Source organism: Arvicanthis niloticus, chromosome 3 (assembly GCF_011762505.2).
Source record: "Arvicanthis niloticus isolate mArvNil1 chromosome 3, mArvNil1.pat.X, whole genome shotgun sequence".
Taxonomy (NCBI): Eukaryota; Metazoa; Chordata; class Mammalia; order Rodentia; family Muridae; genus Arvicanthis; species Arvicanthis niloticus.
Genome location: NC_047660.1, coordinates 67618670 through 67635719, shown reverse-complemented (window position 1 = coordinate 67635719; position 17050 = coordinate 67618670). Strand labels below are relative to the sequence as shown.

Sequence of the window (17050 nt, the reverse complement as noted above, 5' to 3'; positions counted from 1 at the left end):
GAGGATGGCATTGTCTGGCAGAGGTGGGAGAGGAGATCCTTGGTCCAGTGACGGCTGGATGCCGTGCATGTGGGAATACGAGGGTGGGGAGGTGGGAGTTGGGGGGTAGGTGGAGGCACATCCTCACAGAAGCAAGAGGAAGGGGATGGTTTAGGGGTTTCCTGGGTGGAGCGGGTGAAATGGAGTAAGGGGATAACATCTGAAATGTAAATAAAATATCCAATAAAAAAAATTTAAAAATCAAAAAGTAAAGAAAGAAAAACACAACCAATCAACACAGATCAGAAACACACAGACCACACAAAATACAGAGACATCACTATGAGACTCACTGTTTATACAGCGGAGGTGCCGAGCTTCCTTTCCTTAATAGGACAGGGCTGTGTTTGGTGCTTCTGAAGATATCTTTATTGCATTTAAATGATGCCATTGATCGTTATTTTTTTATAACTAGTATCAAGCAAGTTATTTAACAGCCCTGAGATCATTTCTAAGAAATGAAGTAAATAATACTGCCTGTGACTCAAAGCATCTTTGTAACTCATTGGTTATAACAAGTACCTCAAAGGTAGGGAAAGTACTCTAAAACACAGTTTGCTTTTCTTCTATCTCTTCTTTAGAATAAAACTTACCCTCCATGTGAAAGAGAATGTTGCCTCTAAAGAAGACTACCACACAGAGAAAAGGTTAGTACCTCCCATCATCCAAACATTCCTACCTTCACACATGTAAACGTTTATCAGATTGATATGTGCTTTTAAAATTTGGCAGTGCAGAAAACAATTCCCTTTGAGCACTGTGCAGGAGGACTTTAGGGTTTTCAGGCTTTGCTAGAGAGTGGACAAGAGGAACTGGCACAACTTCAAAAGAGACTGCAAAAACAGCAGGTGTGTCCTCACAGAATGGACTCTTAGCAGGGAAGACGCAAAAGGACATCATATCTCTTGCCACTTGAATAAAGTAAAGTAGTAAACTAAAATAATGAAACGAAAACATGCTGGAAACAAAAGCATAGAGAATTAATCTTTCCAGGTATTCTCTGGCCCAATCATGAAATTACTGCAGATCCTTTGTTAGCCAGTAAATGCTCCTGAAACCAGCCTCATATCAACACCCAGCAAAGCCAACTATGTCTCACAACTATTATAGCAGGTCACATGTTATAATTTCATGCTGTGTTATCTTTGATACCAAGTCTCTAAAGTGGCTTTAGCATATGCATTCATTAAAGTAAGAGCATCAAGAATGCGTACTTTTTAAAATAATGATAACTTTGACATCCTTTAACATTCTTTATAATCATCCTTTAACAAAGCAGTGGGATGCCACTTGCTTCTTTCTCAGCTTTTCTATAGCGTGCTTCATGTCTGCATTTCTGAGTGTATAGATGAGGGGGTTCAGCATAGGTGTGATCACTGTATAAAACACAGAGACTACTTTATCCACAGAGAAGGTGCAGAAAGGTCTCAAGTAAATGAATACGCAGGGTACAAAGATCAGGCTGACCACTGTCAGGTGAGAGGCACAGGTGGACAGTGCCTTGCTCTGGCCCCGGTAGAGGTGAGTTCTCAGATTGATCAAGATGAGAGCATAGGAGAGGAGCAGGACCAAGAAGCAGACAAGAGATAATATGCCACTGTTAGAGACCATCAGCACCTCAACCAAGTAAGTATCCATGCAGGCCAGCTTGACAACTTGGGGGACATCACAGTAGAAGTTGTCCAGTTCATTGGGACCACAAAAAGGCAGCTGGATGACAATCATGACCTGTGTGATGGAGTGGATGAAACCTCCACACCAGCAGCCAAACACCAACCGAAGACGCAGGTGGTTATTCATGACCATCAGATAGTGCAAAGGGTTGCATATGGCAACGTACCTATCATAGGCCATAACAGTCAACAGGAACATCTCACTGGCTCCCAGAAAGTGAAGAAAGAATACCTGGGCCAGACATCCTGAAAAAGGTATTGTCTTCTCTTTCTGTAGAAAATCTCCTAGCATTTTGGGTACGGCAACACAGCTCAGGCAGAGGTCAATGAAAGACAGATGGCTTAGAAAATAGTACATGGGTGACTGGAGCAGGTGAGCATCAGCCTGGATGACCATCACTATTAAAAGATTTCCCAGAACAATAACCACATAAATCAACAAAAATGTTAAGAAGAGAAATAACTGTAGCTCCCAGGAAGATGACAGGCCCAGGAGCACAAACTGTGACACCTCAGAGCTGGTTTTATTTTTCTCCAAGCCAAGAATACCAAGCAACCTAGTGCAAGAAAAAATAAATTGAATTAAAGTTAGGTTAGACAAAATGGAAAAATTATGAGAGAGTACTTCTGCATGTACAGTATGTAGCAAAAGTTCAATAACATTAAACTGAAAAGAGAATGCTTCAGTTATAATGAACTGCTATGTTCTACAAAAGAGTAGCGCTCCACCCCAAATTCTAACTGCTCGCTGTCCCTCCCACCCACTTTCACTAGAGTAGAACCTCTGTGCCCAGAAGAGACGTTGTTGTGTCTAAAACCGCTCTGGGAAAATACCAAAGGAGAAAATGCTTGTATTTTCTTTTTGTGATTTATAGGTTTTCATATGCTTTTTTAAAAAAGTATTAAACTTTACTTGTTTATTTTGTGTGAATGTGTGTATGAATGTATGTGGCTCCATGTGTGCTGTGGTATACATGTGGAGGTCAAAGGGTGACTTTTAGAAGTCTATTCTGTCCTACCTTATGGGTCCCAATGATGCAACTCAGGTATGGCAGCTGACCGATCACACTGGCCCAGCATTTGTATTTCTTATTCTTGCTTAACCCAGTCAATACTGTAGTTAATTCTTCTGAGATATTCAGACAATTTGGTTAATAAAATCACTAATACTAGATGTAAAAAGTATAAAGAGGGAACATGCAGAATGGTCCAGATTTTCTAAAAATAAAACCTTAAATAACAACAAAAAAAATATTTCTCCAAAATAGTATTTCGGTAATAAGCAGATGTGAGAAATATTCTGGGCTGAGAAACATCTGGATACACCTCTACTAATGTGTCTGCCCTCTCCTCTTAAGCAAGGTATGAAAGTCCATCTCACTCTACAGAATAACAAGTCATGGAAGCAATTGCCTTACCTTCTAGAATAAGATAGAAAATAAAACAAAGGGAAAATACAACATAGAAAAGGATTTGATTTCTTGTATACAGACATGAGCTATGCTACACTGAGACCCCTCAGTCTTTTTCTGAAGCATCAAGAGGGAAAACATTGTTGAACAAACAGCTTCTCAGTCATTTTCTCTTGTTCTTATTCTTGTTTTGTGTGGTTTGGGGGTGTTTTAAAATGTTTAGTTAATAGGGATCAAGTTTTTTTATTTTTTTCTGTTTTATTTTTTATTGGATATTTTCTTTATTTACATTTCAAGTATTATCCCCTTTCCCAGTCCCCCTCTCGGAAACCCCCTATCTCATCTCCTTTCCCCCGCTTTCATGAGGGTGTTTCCCCACCTACCTACCTACTCTTACCTCCTGGTGCATTGAGCCTTCACAGGAAGAAGAGCCTCTCCTCCCATTGATGCCCAACAAGGCCATCCTCTGCTACATACGCAGCTGGAGCCATGGGTCCTTCCATGAGTACTCCTTGGTTGGTGGTTTAGTCCCTAGGAGCTCTGGGGGGTCTGGTTGGTTGATATTATTGTATGGAGTTGCAGATCCCTTTAGCTCCTTCAGTCCTTTCTCTAACTCCTCCATTGAGGACCCCATTGGGGACCCCATGCTCAGTGGTTGGCTGCCAGCATCCGTCTCTGTATTTTTCAGACTCTGGCAGAGCCTCTCATGAGACAGCTAAGCTATATCATGCTCCTGTCAGCATGCACTTCTTGGCATCCACAATAGTGTCTGGGTTTGGTGACTGTATATTATAATTATAATCTCTAATACCATATTCTATAAACAATAAAAATAAATAACGTACACACACATATATATTAAAGAATACACACACACATATAATCAGATTGATGGGTAGGTGAGATGTTGCTGCAAGCCCAATGACCTGAGTTCAATCTCAGAATCCAACCCATATGGTGGAAGGAAAGAACTAACACCTTCAAATTGTTCTGACCTCTACACATGTGCTGTGCCATATTTACTCATTTACACACATTCACACACAAAATAAATTAAAAGAATGTAATTTAAATTTTTATACTGAAGAATTTCTTGTGAGGTTTGATCCTTATAGGAAGGGTGTAATGTATACCAATACATTATATTTCAAAAGTATAGTTCAACAGAGAGATGATCTTGCATTAAAGTATGTACGATTAAAATTAAACCATAGTGGTAGATTAAATAAGAATATGTAAATGTATCAAAACCCATATAATTGCAAGCTATTTTAAGCCTGAGTTAATGGTCTACTTCTTTGAAGTAATATTGAGGAATTTCAATGCTGTTCATATTTAGATAGCTCCTAAGGTTTATGATAATAACATTTTGATTAAGAATGCAATCACATTTTTATACTTAAAATAAAATAACATTTGTTGTAAATGTTTGATTATTTGAGTTATTATCGGTTAGTTGAGTTATCATTAAGATAAAGACTAAGTTTTAGATTTTACATATTTTTTGTTCTTGCTTGTTCAAGACATACATTGCCTTCAGATAATATGAAACATAATGCCAAAAAGTCCAGTTTACTTTCAATACTTAATAAAAATCAACATGTTTCCTAAAAAGTATCTGTTTCTGATAATCTCTAATCACAGAAAGAAAACGAGCCACTGAATGTTTTATTAAGGATACAAACTGTATTGTCTCCTTTGACATGAAAGAATGGTTACTAATAAGATTATCTTCCATTATGATGTATTTTATCTCTCCAAAAATGAAAAGGAACAGAGCCATTATGAAGAACAGAATGACCCTGAAATTCTCCTTTACTATGGAGGTATAAAACCCTTTAGTGGGTTTGTACCTGAAAGAAATGAAATTAGGATATGAAGAGGTTTCTGTTCCCCCATGTTTACTGCAGCATCATTAATAAGAGTCAGAGAGTAAAAGCAATTTAACGCCCTGTCAGCTGATGAATGGATAAGGAAGACAGATACACAAAGAGATAGTGTTTAAAAGAAGATGAAATTCTGTTATTGATAACAAGGTAGACAGAACTGGAGAAAACTACAGAAGTGCAATAATCCAGGCAAGGAAAGACAAATGTTCCTGATTTTACTCACATGTGGAATGGAAAAAGATTTATCTCATACAAGTTGAAACAGAAGACCAGAGGTCAGTGAAGATGTGTAAGTTGGATGAGGAAATGCTGATTTAATTGCTGAATACCTGGTTATAATCAGGTAAAAGTCAGCTCTGGTGTTCAACAACAACAAAATGATCCATCTACCTCATAAGGCTAGAAGGAACATTGACCATTTTTACCCTAAAAAATAATTGTTGCAGAAAATAGTATTAGTCTGGTCTACATTACACAGTGCACACAGATATCAAAGCATCATGCTGCCCCATTAATATACATGGTTTGCATGCTTCGTGTGCAAGTCAAATGTTATTTCAAACTTTTTTTCCTAAATTTTACAGGACCAAGCAGGTGAAATAAAAATTAAGATTTCAGCTTCGTTGTTCCATTCCAGCCTATCAGTCATTTCATGCTGCTTTTCCTAGGAATAACGAGAATTTTCAAAAGTTAGCAAATATGTTCAGCTCACAAAATACATCATAGAATGAAAACTTTTAAGAGTAAATGTGTGTTTGGGGAAGAATCCTACTGCATAAGGGAAAGAGAACAACAAAAATAGCTCTTCAAATAGTCCAGGTACTTACTAAGAGTTGGGCAGTAGCTTATAACCTTTCTTCCTAAACTGAGGTCTAAGGGATGGAGATATGGCTCAGCAGTTAAGAGCATTGATATCTCTTCTAGAGGACCAATATTTAATTCCCAGAGCCCACATGCTTCTGTAACTCTAAATCCAGGACATCCAACACCCTGTTCTGGACTTGATGGACCCTGCAAATTGTATCTTAGATTAAAATGATAAATACCAGAGTATAGAGACTAAAACATGAAATGCATTTTAAAAGCATTGAAAACTAAAGTGAGACGAGAGAAGTGGGTATAGTTTGATACGCATCTATGTAAACTTACATCATTGCTTATGGGCAACAATGTGCTTGAAATGTGATGAAAATAATGTAGTATCTTGCTGATCATCACACCTATGTTCCCTCAATCTCAGGCTGAGAATAAGTAATCTTCAGATGACCATCCCAGTTGCCAAAACTGTGTCTTAACTACTTCTTTATAAGCCACTCTCTAATTAAACAATGGCTGTGTAGATTAGAAACATCCCTTGTCCCTAAGGCTCTGGCTCTGTATGGGATTCTTCTGGTCATTACACTATCGCTAAGCCTAATGAGCCCTGAGATTCCCTGGGTTGCTATTGTTTGAGTTAACTGCATATCAGTTATTGTTAGCAAGCTGACCTGAGATTTGTATGCTCCCAAATTCTCAGGCCTGGGGCACAGACCAGACAAATTTTTAAAACTCACTTTAGATTAATTAATTTAGAACTGTATCTACCAACCAACTTCTATGTCTCAGTCTCTGCCTGAATGAAAAGCCGGTGTGGTTTTAACTCAACAATGTTCCTGAAGTGATAGAAGTGAAGTATCAACACAGTTACCTGGAAACTGCAGAAGAAACACATCCTTCATAATGCTACGGAGCTTAATGCATATCTGCCTCATGACACCTCAGACAGCTCATCTCAGGTCACATGTGTATGCATTTATATAGAAAATACAGCTGCAATTCTTAATGATTGACAATTTTTATAAATTGCTCTCCTTAAGATATAATAATTTTCGGTCACTATGGACTATTCCCCCCTCTTCTTTTTGTATGACTAGTTAAAATAGAACTACATCACTTTTCCCTTCCCATTTCTCCTCCCAGCAAATTCAATTTGTGTTCTTCAATGTTCTTCTGCGAGGGCCTTTCCCCTGGAGCATAGCCAAAATCATAGAGCTCACACGGGTAAAGGAAAGTGGCACTTGCTGTCACTGTATCTATCAATTGTCAGCAGCTCAACTGGACATGGCACTTTTGACCATTTCTCTCCAAATTGGAATTTTTGTCTGGCTTGAGCTTCTACTTTTGTGGGTCTGGGGTCACTCACTCAGAGATTCACCATGAGCCTGAATACATTTTAATTTAATAAGAAGAAGGTTTATAATACTGGCTTCAGATGCCCATGGTGTCAGGACTGCAACCAAGAATTTTCTCAAGATGCAACATCTAGTTATGTTTGTCTAAAGCATATAAAGTCAAAAACCACAAAGTTACATGTAGGCAGGGTCTAATTTGAACATATTGTCTTGCAGTTGTTCTAGTCATTGAGCAGAGTAAGCAAGTTTGATTACAAAAACAGAAAGACCTGTTAGTTTTTTGAGCTAAAAATGCTGTATCTTGAAAAAAAAAAAAAAAAATATATATATATATATATATATATATATATATATGTGTGTGTGTGTGTGTGTGTGTGTGTGTGTGTGTGTTTTACAAGATCTACCAATTTAGGAATAGTCTTCAAAGTTGGGGGTGTGTGGGTGTGGGAAGGAAGTGGGCTGCTAGGGTACAGCCTGTACAAGATAGGGGATCACATGTTAGAGGCGTCTTTTGCAAAGTTGGTCTCTCAAGCATAGTAAGTCTAAATGTAATGTTAGCTATCAGGCCTTGTTGCAACCACTGTGAGTTGCCATGTGCAGCTTCCCTGTTATGTCCAGAAAATATTGTTTCTCTGTTGTCATCCATCTCTTCTAGCTCTAACTACCTCTCTTCCCACTCCACTGTGATTATTACTCTTAAGCCTTTGGAGGAGGAGATGTGATAAAGATATACCCTTTATGACTGAGCACTCAGAAACCTAGTTCTCTGAACATTGAAAGGGTGTGGATCTCTGTTAATTGCCATCTACTGTGAGAAAAGGCCTCTCTGGTTCAGGTTTAAAAATGCACTCACTTTTGGGTACGGTGGCCTTATTGGAGAAAGTGTATCACTGTGGTAGGCTTTGAGGCTTCAAAAGCCCATGACAGGCCCAGGGTCTCTCTCTTCCTACTACTTTTGGATCCAGACATAGAACTCCTAGCTACTATGTCTGCCTATGTGCCACCATGCTCACTCCATGATGACAATAAACTATTCTGTGAAAGTGTAAGCAAGACTCAATTAAATGCTTTCCTTTGTAAGAGATGCCATGGTCATGGGTTCATTTCACAGTAATAGAAAACTGTCTAAGAAGTCAATCCTAGGGAACAAGGTATTGCTGTGGCAGGCCTGGCCATGCTGTTTGTTGGTAGAATGTGTATTTGGGACTTCAGATTACAGAATCAGTTAAAAAACATTAAACAGGGCTTAATGGTCCATATTAATAATGACATAGAAGACACTTGTGCTGAGGGCAATGGAGATTATGATGGCCCAGCTCAAGAGGTTTCAAAGGAAAGTAGTATTAATAAGTGACCTAAAGACTGTTTTGTAATTTTTTAAAATAAAGAATTAGGTTAGAAAACAAAACACACAAAAACAAACAAACAAACAAAAAACAAAAATGGCATTGCTGGAGAAGATTTCAAGACACTCTGTGCCTTGAAGGTGGAGATTTCAAGATATTAACTGTGTCATGTGGTTGCTAGTGGCTCATCTTATGCAGGTGTATGATGAAAAGTAGCAAACTGAGAAAGAAAAAAATACAAAATGTAACATTTGAGGAGAAAGAGGGCACAAGGAAATATAAAACAGCTAGGTTCAGTGTTCAAGAACATAAAATATTTAAAGAAAAGCCTGGTCCCAAATGAAATGAAGGGAGTGGGAATCTCAGGGCAGGACCCCACCCAGAAAACTTTCAACTTGTGAAAAGGAATTAGAGAAAAGCCTAAGCAATGAAGGAAAACACTGAAGACAGCAGATGAAAATGTAGCCTCAGTAAGCAGAAGAACTAAGCAGCTTTGGCCACATCAGCCTGACTTTAGAGACAAGGATAAAAGAGAAAGACTTTGGAATCTTTGTCTGAAGTAGAAATTTCTGGTTTCGTTGGAGATTCCATTGTGTCAGGTGTTTTTCTGGAAGCTGTCTTAAGAGAAGTTGTTTTGCTTTAGTAAACATAGGAGAGTGTTGTAGTAATTATTTTTAAAATGGCCACTGGTGAAGCTGACTGTCTAAGCTGTGGCAGCTCTGCCTAGATCAGCTGCCATGTTGCGTAGCCAGAAACCACATGCGTGCTGCAGCTAGAAACAGCCAGCTAGAAACACCAGCCCTGCCACCCACGAGACGCCAGCATGAGAGATGGCTCTGCCAATCTTCCACACTGTCTCTGCAAGGCTGGGCAGTGCCAGGACCATCCCGCCAACAACACAGGCTCGGTACAGATGAGATTCTAATGCTTAGATTATCCAAAGGCTTATATACTTAGTAATGACCAATAACAAGATAATCTTACAATCTTGCAGTACCCAACCTAGATATACCAACTACCTTTGACTGCTACAGACAAGCGAACATCGGACTCCATGTCCACTTCTCTCATTCTTTATCTCTCCCACAGCTCCTCCTCCTCCTTCTCCTCTTCCTCTCCTTTACTCCTCTCACCTTAGCTCCTCCTACATGAGAGGATGTTTTTCTGAGAACAGACATGCAGTGCTTTTCTGGAATTTGTGTGGTGAAAGGTCATGTGATGTTTTACTACAGCGGATGCTTGATCATCATATTTGGAAAGTGTAATAGTATAACCCAACAGGCAGTGAATGGTGCTCTGGAATTGGTTTGCCTTGCTGGTCTTTATTGGCTTCACTGACAATGCTCTTGCATTGGTTCATCTTGCTTTCTTCTCTAATCTTCACTTGTTACTTCATAGAGAGAAACACTCCAAAGAACTTGTGGTTTGGCTGCTTCTTGCTTCAGCAGATTCCTGCCGATGGGCGAAGTCTCACAATTTTTTCTAGGTAGAGCCACTGCTGCTGATTCATGTTTGGTGTTTTGCTAGTTGTTGGGGTCCACACTAGCCCCATGTTGGGGTGGCCAAAAAAAGTCACAGCCCAGGCAAAATGTTGAAGCCTGGGCCGACCCACGTTTGGGCGGCCACTGTATCCCGGCCCAAGCTGCCGCTCCGGTCTGCGGGTCAGGGTTCAGCAAGAGCGAGGGTGAGGGCAGACTCGAGGAATGGAGACCAGACAGGGTGTGATTCAATCCCATTTATTCTTCAGTCTCTCTTCCTCTAAGTGTCTCCTTCTCTGTCTCCTCTGTCTGCTGTGTCTGATTCTGTCTGGAGCCAAGTGTCTTCTACCTAATGTCTGATGTGTCTGATTCTCTGATCTCAGTCTGATTCTGATCTGTTCTGTCTCTGCCTTTTATATGTCTCACTTCTAAGCCACGCCTCTAAGTTACACCTTTAATCATGCCCTTAGGTCTTGTCTCTAACTCTGATCTCTATACTTCTAAGTCATACTCTTAAGTCACACACCTTTAATCTCACACACCTCTAATCTCACGCACCTTTAATCTCAAGGTATCTAAACCAAGATTATCAGAGTGTGCTCAGCTGTTGTAGGCTATTGTAATCCAAGTCACATGTCAGGGTATATGGCTCAAGATGGCTGCAAAGCTGATAGCCGCTTTCTGCTAAAAGTCGGCCCCCAACAGCTAGTGGACTGGACTGATGACAATGAAGATTGGAATTGCTCTCAAAGAAGTATTTCTGAACATGTCCACACACACACACACACACACACACACACACACACACACACACACACCCTTGTTCTCTTAGCCATCTTCTTCCACTACCTCTGGTCAGTGTTTAAGAACCCTTACTAAAGCAGGTTTTGAAAACTATAAGCCTTCAGACAGGAAAATGACTTTGGGCTAGGACAGGAAAGTAGGCTCAGATACTTTGGTCATTCTGATAAGCCCTTAGAAACAGTGATCACAGGAGTGTTCATGTAATTGAGTTTAATGCCTTGCTTGTTCTTTGACTATTCACTACTCATGTTTCTTGTCTTGTTTGTTTCTTGACTATTTGCATCTATTGTACTGCTAGACCCTCAGTCTAGAACTGACCTCAATACATACATGTAATTAAAATGGTATAAAAGCAAAAGAGAGGAGAGAGTGGTAGATGGGGTTCTAGAGAGGGGAAATGGAGAAAGGGAATGACATCTGTATTCTAAATAAATAAAATATCCAATAAAAAAGAAAATGCAAAAAAAAGTTTTTTAAAAAAAGAAAAATATGCCAGGCGGTGGTGGCGCACGCCTTTAATCCCAGCACTTGGGAGGCAAAGGCAGGTGGATTTCTGGGTTCAAGGCCAGCCTGGTCTACAGAGTGAGTTCCAGGACAGCCAGGGCTACACAGAGAAACCCTGTCTCGAAAAACCAAAAAGAAAAAAAGAAAGAAAAATATAAGCCTACAATTTTTCATGGCAAATGAATGTTGTTGAGCCCAGGAATGTATTAGAGGTGTCCCTGCATGGAGTCCCAGAAAGACCATTACATAAAACCCTGAAAATGAAGCCTGGATTTCACTACTAAGATGTTGGAGATACCAGAGTTGTAAGATGCCTACCAAGGAGAGCTACTAACATGATGTTGAACCAGCCCAAGAAATAGAAGTGTGTTTCAGTTAACAAAGCTGAAAGGAAGTAGATCTGAAGAGCTCTTTGACATCACACATGAAGATACAGTATTTGTAATTTTCCCAGCTGGTTTTTAGTTTTCTTTTAGTCCAGTATTTCCCTACTATGCTTTCTTTCCCCCATTTTGGAATGGTAATGTATATTCTGTACCATTGTGTGTTAGAATCATATGGTCTTTTTTATTTTGATTTGTAGGATCTTATGGCTGAAACATTTCCTTGAGTCTCAGAAGAGATTTTGGACTTTTAAGCAGTCGTGAGACAGGAAATCTATGGGGACTTTTAAGGTTAGACTGAATGCAGTTTTTGCATTATGTTATGACTATATGTCTATGTTGTCCAGGAAGTAGAATGTGGTGGTTTGAATAAGAGTAGCTTCCATAGGTTCATATATTTGAGTTCTTGGTCATCAAGGAGCGGCAGTACTTGGGATTAAGAGGTATGGCCTTGTTGAAGTAGATGTGTCCTTGGTGGCGTAGAATTGGCCTTGTTAGAGGAAGTGTTTCTCTAGGGTTGGGCATAGAGGTTTCAAACACCCATGATAGGCACAGTGCCTCTCTTCCTACTGCTTTCAGATATTGATTTAGACCTCTAAGCTATCACGTTTGCCTTTGTGCCATCATACTCCATAATGACAATAGACTAACCCTCTGAAACTGTAAACAAGGCTTTTTTCCTTTACTGCAGGTAAAGGAAAGTTAAATGCTTTCCTTTGTAAGGGTTGCCATAATCATGGTATCTCTTGACAGCAGCAGAACACTGCCTAAGATGATGGGTTGTTAGAATAAATATGAGTTGTTAGAAGATAATTTAATTATCTTGTCATTTAGCAAGATAATAGAAGTATCACCTGTAGCATGAGTCTTCTCTAGTCACAGGTTATTGGCATCAATAAGTATGCTAGATCTGGGTTGCATCTTGTGGAACAATACTTCAATACAATCAGAAAGTTTTTGCTTAATCCCATAACATTAGTATTGCTGTTGTACAAGGGGACATGTATTGTCAGGACAATTATTTTACATCACATAGTTTACAGTAGAATAGATTGGTGATTATTTTTAACCTCTGATAATTCACACAGAACCTCTAAACATTATGAAAGTTAGCCAATGGTGATAAATCTTTCCACTCATTACCCACATGGTTTATCCATGTTCTATGACCCAGTATGTTGTGTCTTTAGCCTTAGAACCTTGTCAAAAAGTTCTGGGTGGTAAGCAAGAATGCTAGCAGTAGCCTGTGATGTTTGGTGGTCCATGGAATCACTAGCCAACAACATCCAAAGGAGGTTCTTCTTGATACCTTCTTGATACTGTATTTTATTTTCAAATTGTGGTCCCCAAGAGGGATATTTTCAGCATATTATAGGTTAACTCTATTTAAACATTTTGTGTATGTATTCCTATAGTAGAATAACTCTATATAATGTTTCAAAATGTTTTTAGTATTAGTTACCCCTCCTACTATTTCCTCTTTTATCATACATCCCCATTTTCAACTCAAATTAAATCTTCCCATTTCAAGTCCCCTCTAAACTTTTGTATCACGTCTTCTTTTTGTCCTACCCTGAAAGAACTATCTCCCACCTGGTCCCTTAGTAGATTCCTGAACTTTGTGGGTATTACAAATAAAACACATATATCTAAAGAACTAAAGCTAGTATTCATATTTAAGGAAAAACTTACAATGTTTTTGAATCTGTAATAACTAACTCAAAATGACGTGTTTCCAACTCCATTCATTCAACTCAAATATCATAAATTTCCTTAGTAGTTGAACAGTATTCTGTGTATAAGTGCACCCCATCTCCATCATCAGCTCGGCAGTTTATAGGCATTTAGAATCTCCTATCTCTGGTTATTGAAACTACAACAGCAATCTCCAAGGATGAACAAATAATACTGTAAAGTGAAGAGCCTCTTGGAAATATACCCAAAACTAATATATCTGGGTTATAAGGCAAATTTATTTCCAGTTTTTTGTGGAGCCTCTACACTGATTTACATTATAACAACTGTTTGTGCATCTACTAGAAACAAATAAGTGTTTCTATTTCCAAACATCATACCATCATATTTTGTCACTTATTTTAGATCTGGCTAGGTTAATAGGACATCTCAAAGTTGTTTTGATTTGCATTTCTCTCATGAGAAATGATGTAAATATATATATATATTTATATTTATATTTATATTTATATTTACTGGACAACCTAGAAAGTAACCAAATATATGCATGGATTATACACACACACACATATATATATATATACACACATATATATATATACATATATATATACACATATATATTATATATATACACATGTGTATATATATTATATATATACACATATATATACATACACACACACACATATATATAATCCATGCATATATTTGGTTACTTTCTAGGTTGTCCAGTTCCTTACAACTTTTTATTGAAAATAGATTCTTTTTTCATGCAATATGTCTTAATTAGTTCCCCTTCCTCTACTCCTTCAAGTTCTAACATATCTCACACAATTCAGATCCACTTTTTTCTGTCACTCATTAGAAAAAGAATAGGCTTCTAAAAGATAATGACAAAATGTAACAAAATAAAATAAAAAAATTTAAATGTCATATCAAGGTTGAACAAGGCAAACCTACCTTAGGAAAATAGCCCCCAGAGAAGGCAGAAGAATCAGAGACCCGTTCATTCACAAACTCAATAGTTCTATAAAATTGCTAAACTGAAAGCTATAATATGTTGTAGAAATTTTTAATCCCAATCCATGGTTTCTATCCTGCCTTTGGCCATTTAGTTCCCAGATAAAAGATACATACAACCTTTATATTTACAATAAACCTTAATCAGCACTAAGGCCTAAGCAGATATATACCCTGTATGCTATTAAAATCAATTCCTATCAATAATTCTGAGTTATTACTAACTATGTTTTATTTGGGCTGCTCTTAACTCCAATTGGCCAACCCTCAGAGCCACACTTTCTTAATACCTAACCAAAGGTGTCTGCCTTCTTCTCTTTCACCTTTATCTTTCTCTCCTGTGGTTTGCTCTGACCTCTAAACCTAGAATATGAAGCCCCACCTATCTCAATTCTGCCCAGCTATAGGCTACAGGCTTCTTTATTTACCAATCAGAAATAATTTTGGAGCAAGGTCACATAGCATAACTTGGGTCTACAGACTCTCTCACCTTCAGGGTAACCACCTCAACAATAATTTATACACAGAAGAACTGGTGCAGAATTATGGAGGCCCTGTGTTTCATTCTCTGTGAATTCATGTGAGCTTTGCTTGGCTAATTTAGGATACTAAAATTTGTTTTGAGAATTGTATATTGCAGAATGATCAGCCTTGGTGTATCTACTCAACAAGCAAGCTGGGCAGACCTGGTCAAACCTCTGAGGTCCAGGAATTCCATCTGGAGGCAGCGAAGACACAGCATCAGAGGATTGTCAATTTGCTCTCCCCCCTCCCCACTCCTCTTCTAGTATCTCAACGCCCATAATCAGCTTGAAGAAGCTAATGATGAGTCAGCGCTCCTATTCCCTGGGCTTGGGGACTAAGGTGGTAAATGTTGGGCTGTCTCTCTAGGGAAAAGTAGTGGTTTTGTCGGAATAGAGAGGATTAGCTAGGGTGTATTGCATAGCCATAACCTATTAGTAGAAATCTGTATAATTAATATCAAGATGAAGATATAAATTCTTAAATGGCACCAATTTACTTTGTTTACAAATTTTAAGGTTTTCATTGGCATGAGTTTCTTAATGATATAAGAGTGAGATGAATATTGTTACTCTCACAGGCATTGTACCAGTATAACACATTTAGGAATACAAAGCTTAGACCCAGTCCTTCTTTAACTTTTTTTAACTGATTTGAGATGGTCAGCCTGTGAGTTAAGGGACTATAGCAAATTCATGACTTGGAGTTTATTATAAGGGTGTTCTCTATGTTTTATTTAGAAATAGCTGAGTGGAGTTAACAGGCAACAGTCCAGATTACCTTACATGGATAGCTGGTTTTCAAAACATCAGAAATCCTTAGAATTGACATGACAAACATTTCAGTATTAATGTTCATTTTCATTAGAGACCTGTCTGCTCCGGACAGCTTCCTATATTGAATTCTAAGAAGAAATTGAGCATCCTTGGAGTTACTCCAGTTGTGGTGAGACAGCCACTAGGCAAGAATTGCCACTTTCCTTCTAAAGACAAATTACTGTCCAGAAAAGGACACACTTGCAGAATAGTCGACTGATTAAATCTGCCTAGACAGAGTAATCAGCCCTTAATAAGTCTGCAGCACTGAAGTCTGTCAGATGATCCTGGGCCAGAAGGCAGAAGAACAGATGCTCCAATGTTTTGAAGTAGAGCGAGTGTCCAGGTGTTCAGAGGTCTCTATAAATTGGCTAAGTTTTAGAAACTATGATTTGTGCTTCTCACAATTATAGTTAACTCAGTCATTCTGGATTTCTGATGGGGTTGAAAACATATAGCTATTGATCTTAAGAGAAAAGATTTGAGTGGATGGTCATCAGCTGACATTCATCCTAAAGCCAGGTTCAGAACTAAATGTTTTAGTTAGAATAGATGACAGAGGAGCTGGTTAGTCAACAAAAGTATTGACTGGGTATTGGGACTATCTTGTACCTCACTGGTACAAATTGGCATAATTATGCTCTAATTGTATTTTGAGAGAAAAGTTTCATTTTAACAGGAAGGGTGATGTGTAGGAGGAGCTAAGGTAGGAGGAGTACTGAGAGGAAGAAAAGGAGTAAGAAGAGGAGAAGAAGAAGGAGAGGAGAAGCTAGGTGATGAAAGAGAGAAAGAGAGGGGAGACAGGGAGGCAGATATTCATGTATCTCCACCAGTCAAAGATAGTTATATCTAGGTTGGTCAGTGGGTTACACCTCTGATTGAACAATTCCAAACTTATAAAGCCTATGATTAACATTATTTTTTAAAAAATTTATAAATGCAAAAAGGAAAAGGGGGCATGGGATAGGGGTTTCCTAAGGGGTTGGGGGGAATGGGGGTAGGGGATGCCATCTGAAGTGTAAATAAAATATCTAATAAAAAAACACAAAAAAATAAAAACAAAAAAAACAAAAGAAATAAAATAAAAAACCATATGGAAACCTACTGTTATAGAAACTTCCTAAAATGTAAACTTACATAAAAGGAATTTAAATAGAGTTACCATGTAATGAAGAAGACAGTACTCCCAACTAGATAACATATGCTACCCAATAAAAATCCATAGTTTCAGAAATGTTTTACATCTTTTGAGTCATTGGCCAAAAAAATGTCATTTAGATTCCTCCAAACATTATA

The 17050-nt window shown here is 38.3% G+C and overlaps 1 protein-coding gene across 1 annotated transcript; it reads right to left on the bottom strand.

The window, feature by feature from the left end:
• Positions 1 to 385: 385 nt before the first annotated feature.
• Positions 386 to 6319, bottom strand: Or4q3 (olfactory receptor family 4 subfamily Q member 3). The gene is made up of 2 exons (XM_076931106.1): positions 6163 to 6319; positions 386 to 2269 (listed from the first exon to the last, which is right to left on the bottom strand). Exons 1-2 carry the CDS (start codon positions 6165 to 6167, stop codon positions 1300 to 1302), a joined length of 975 nt encoding a protein of 324 aa, XP_076787221.1. The 5' UTR covers positions 6168 to 6319; the 3' UTR covers positions 386 to 1299.
• Between the last annotated feature and the right edge of the window lie 10731 nt (positions 6320 to 17050).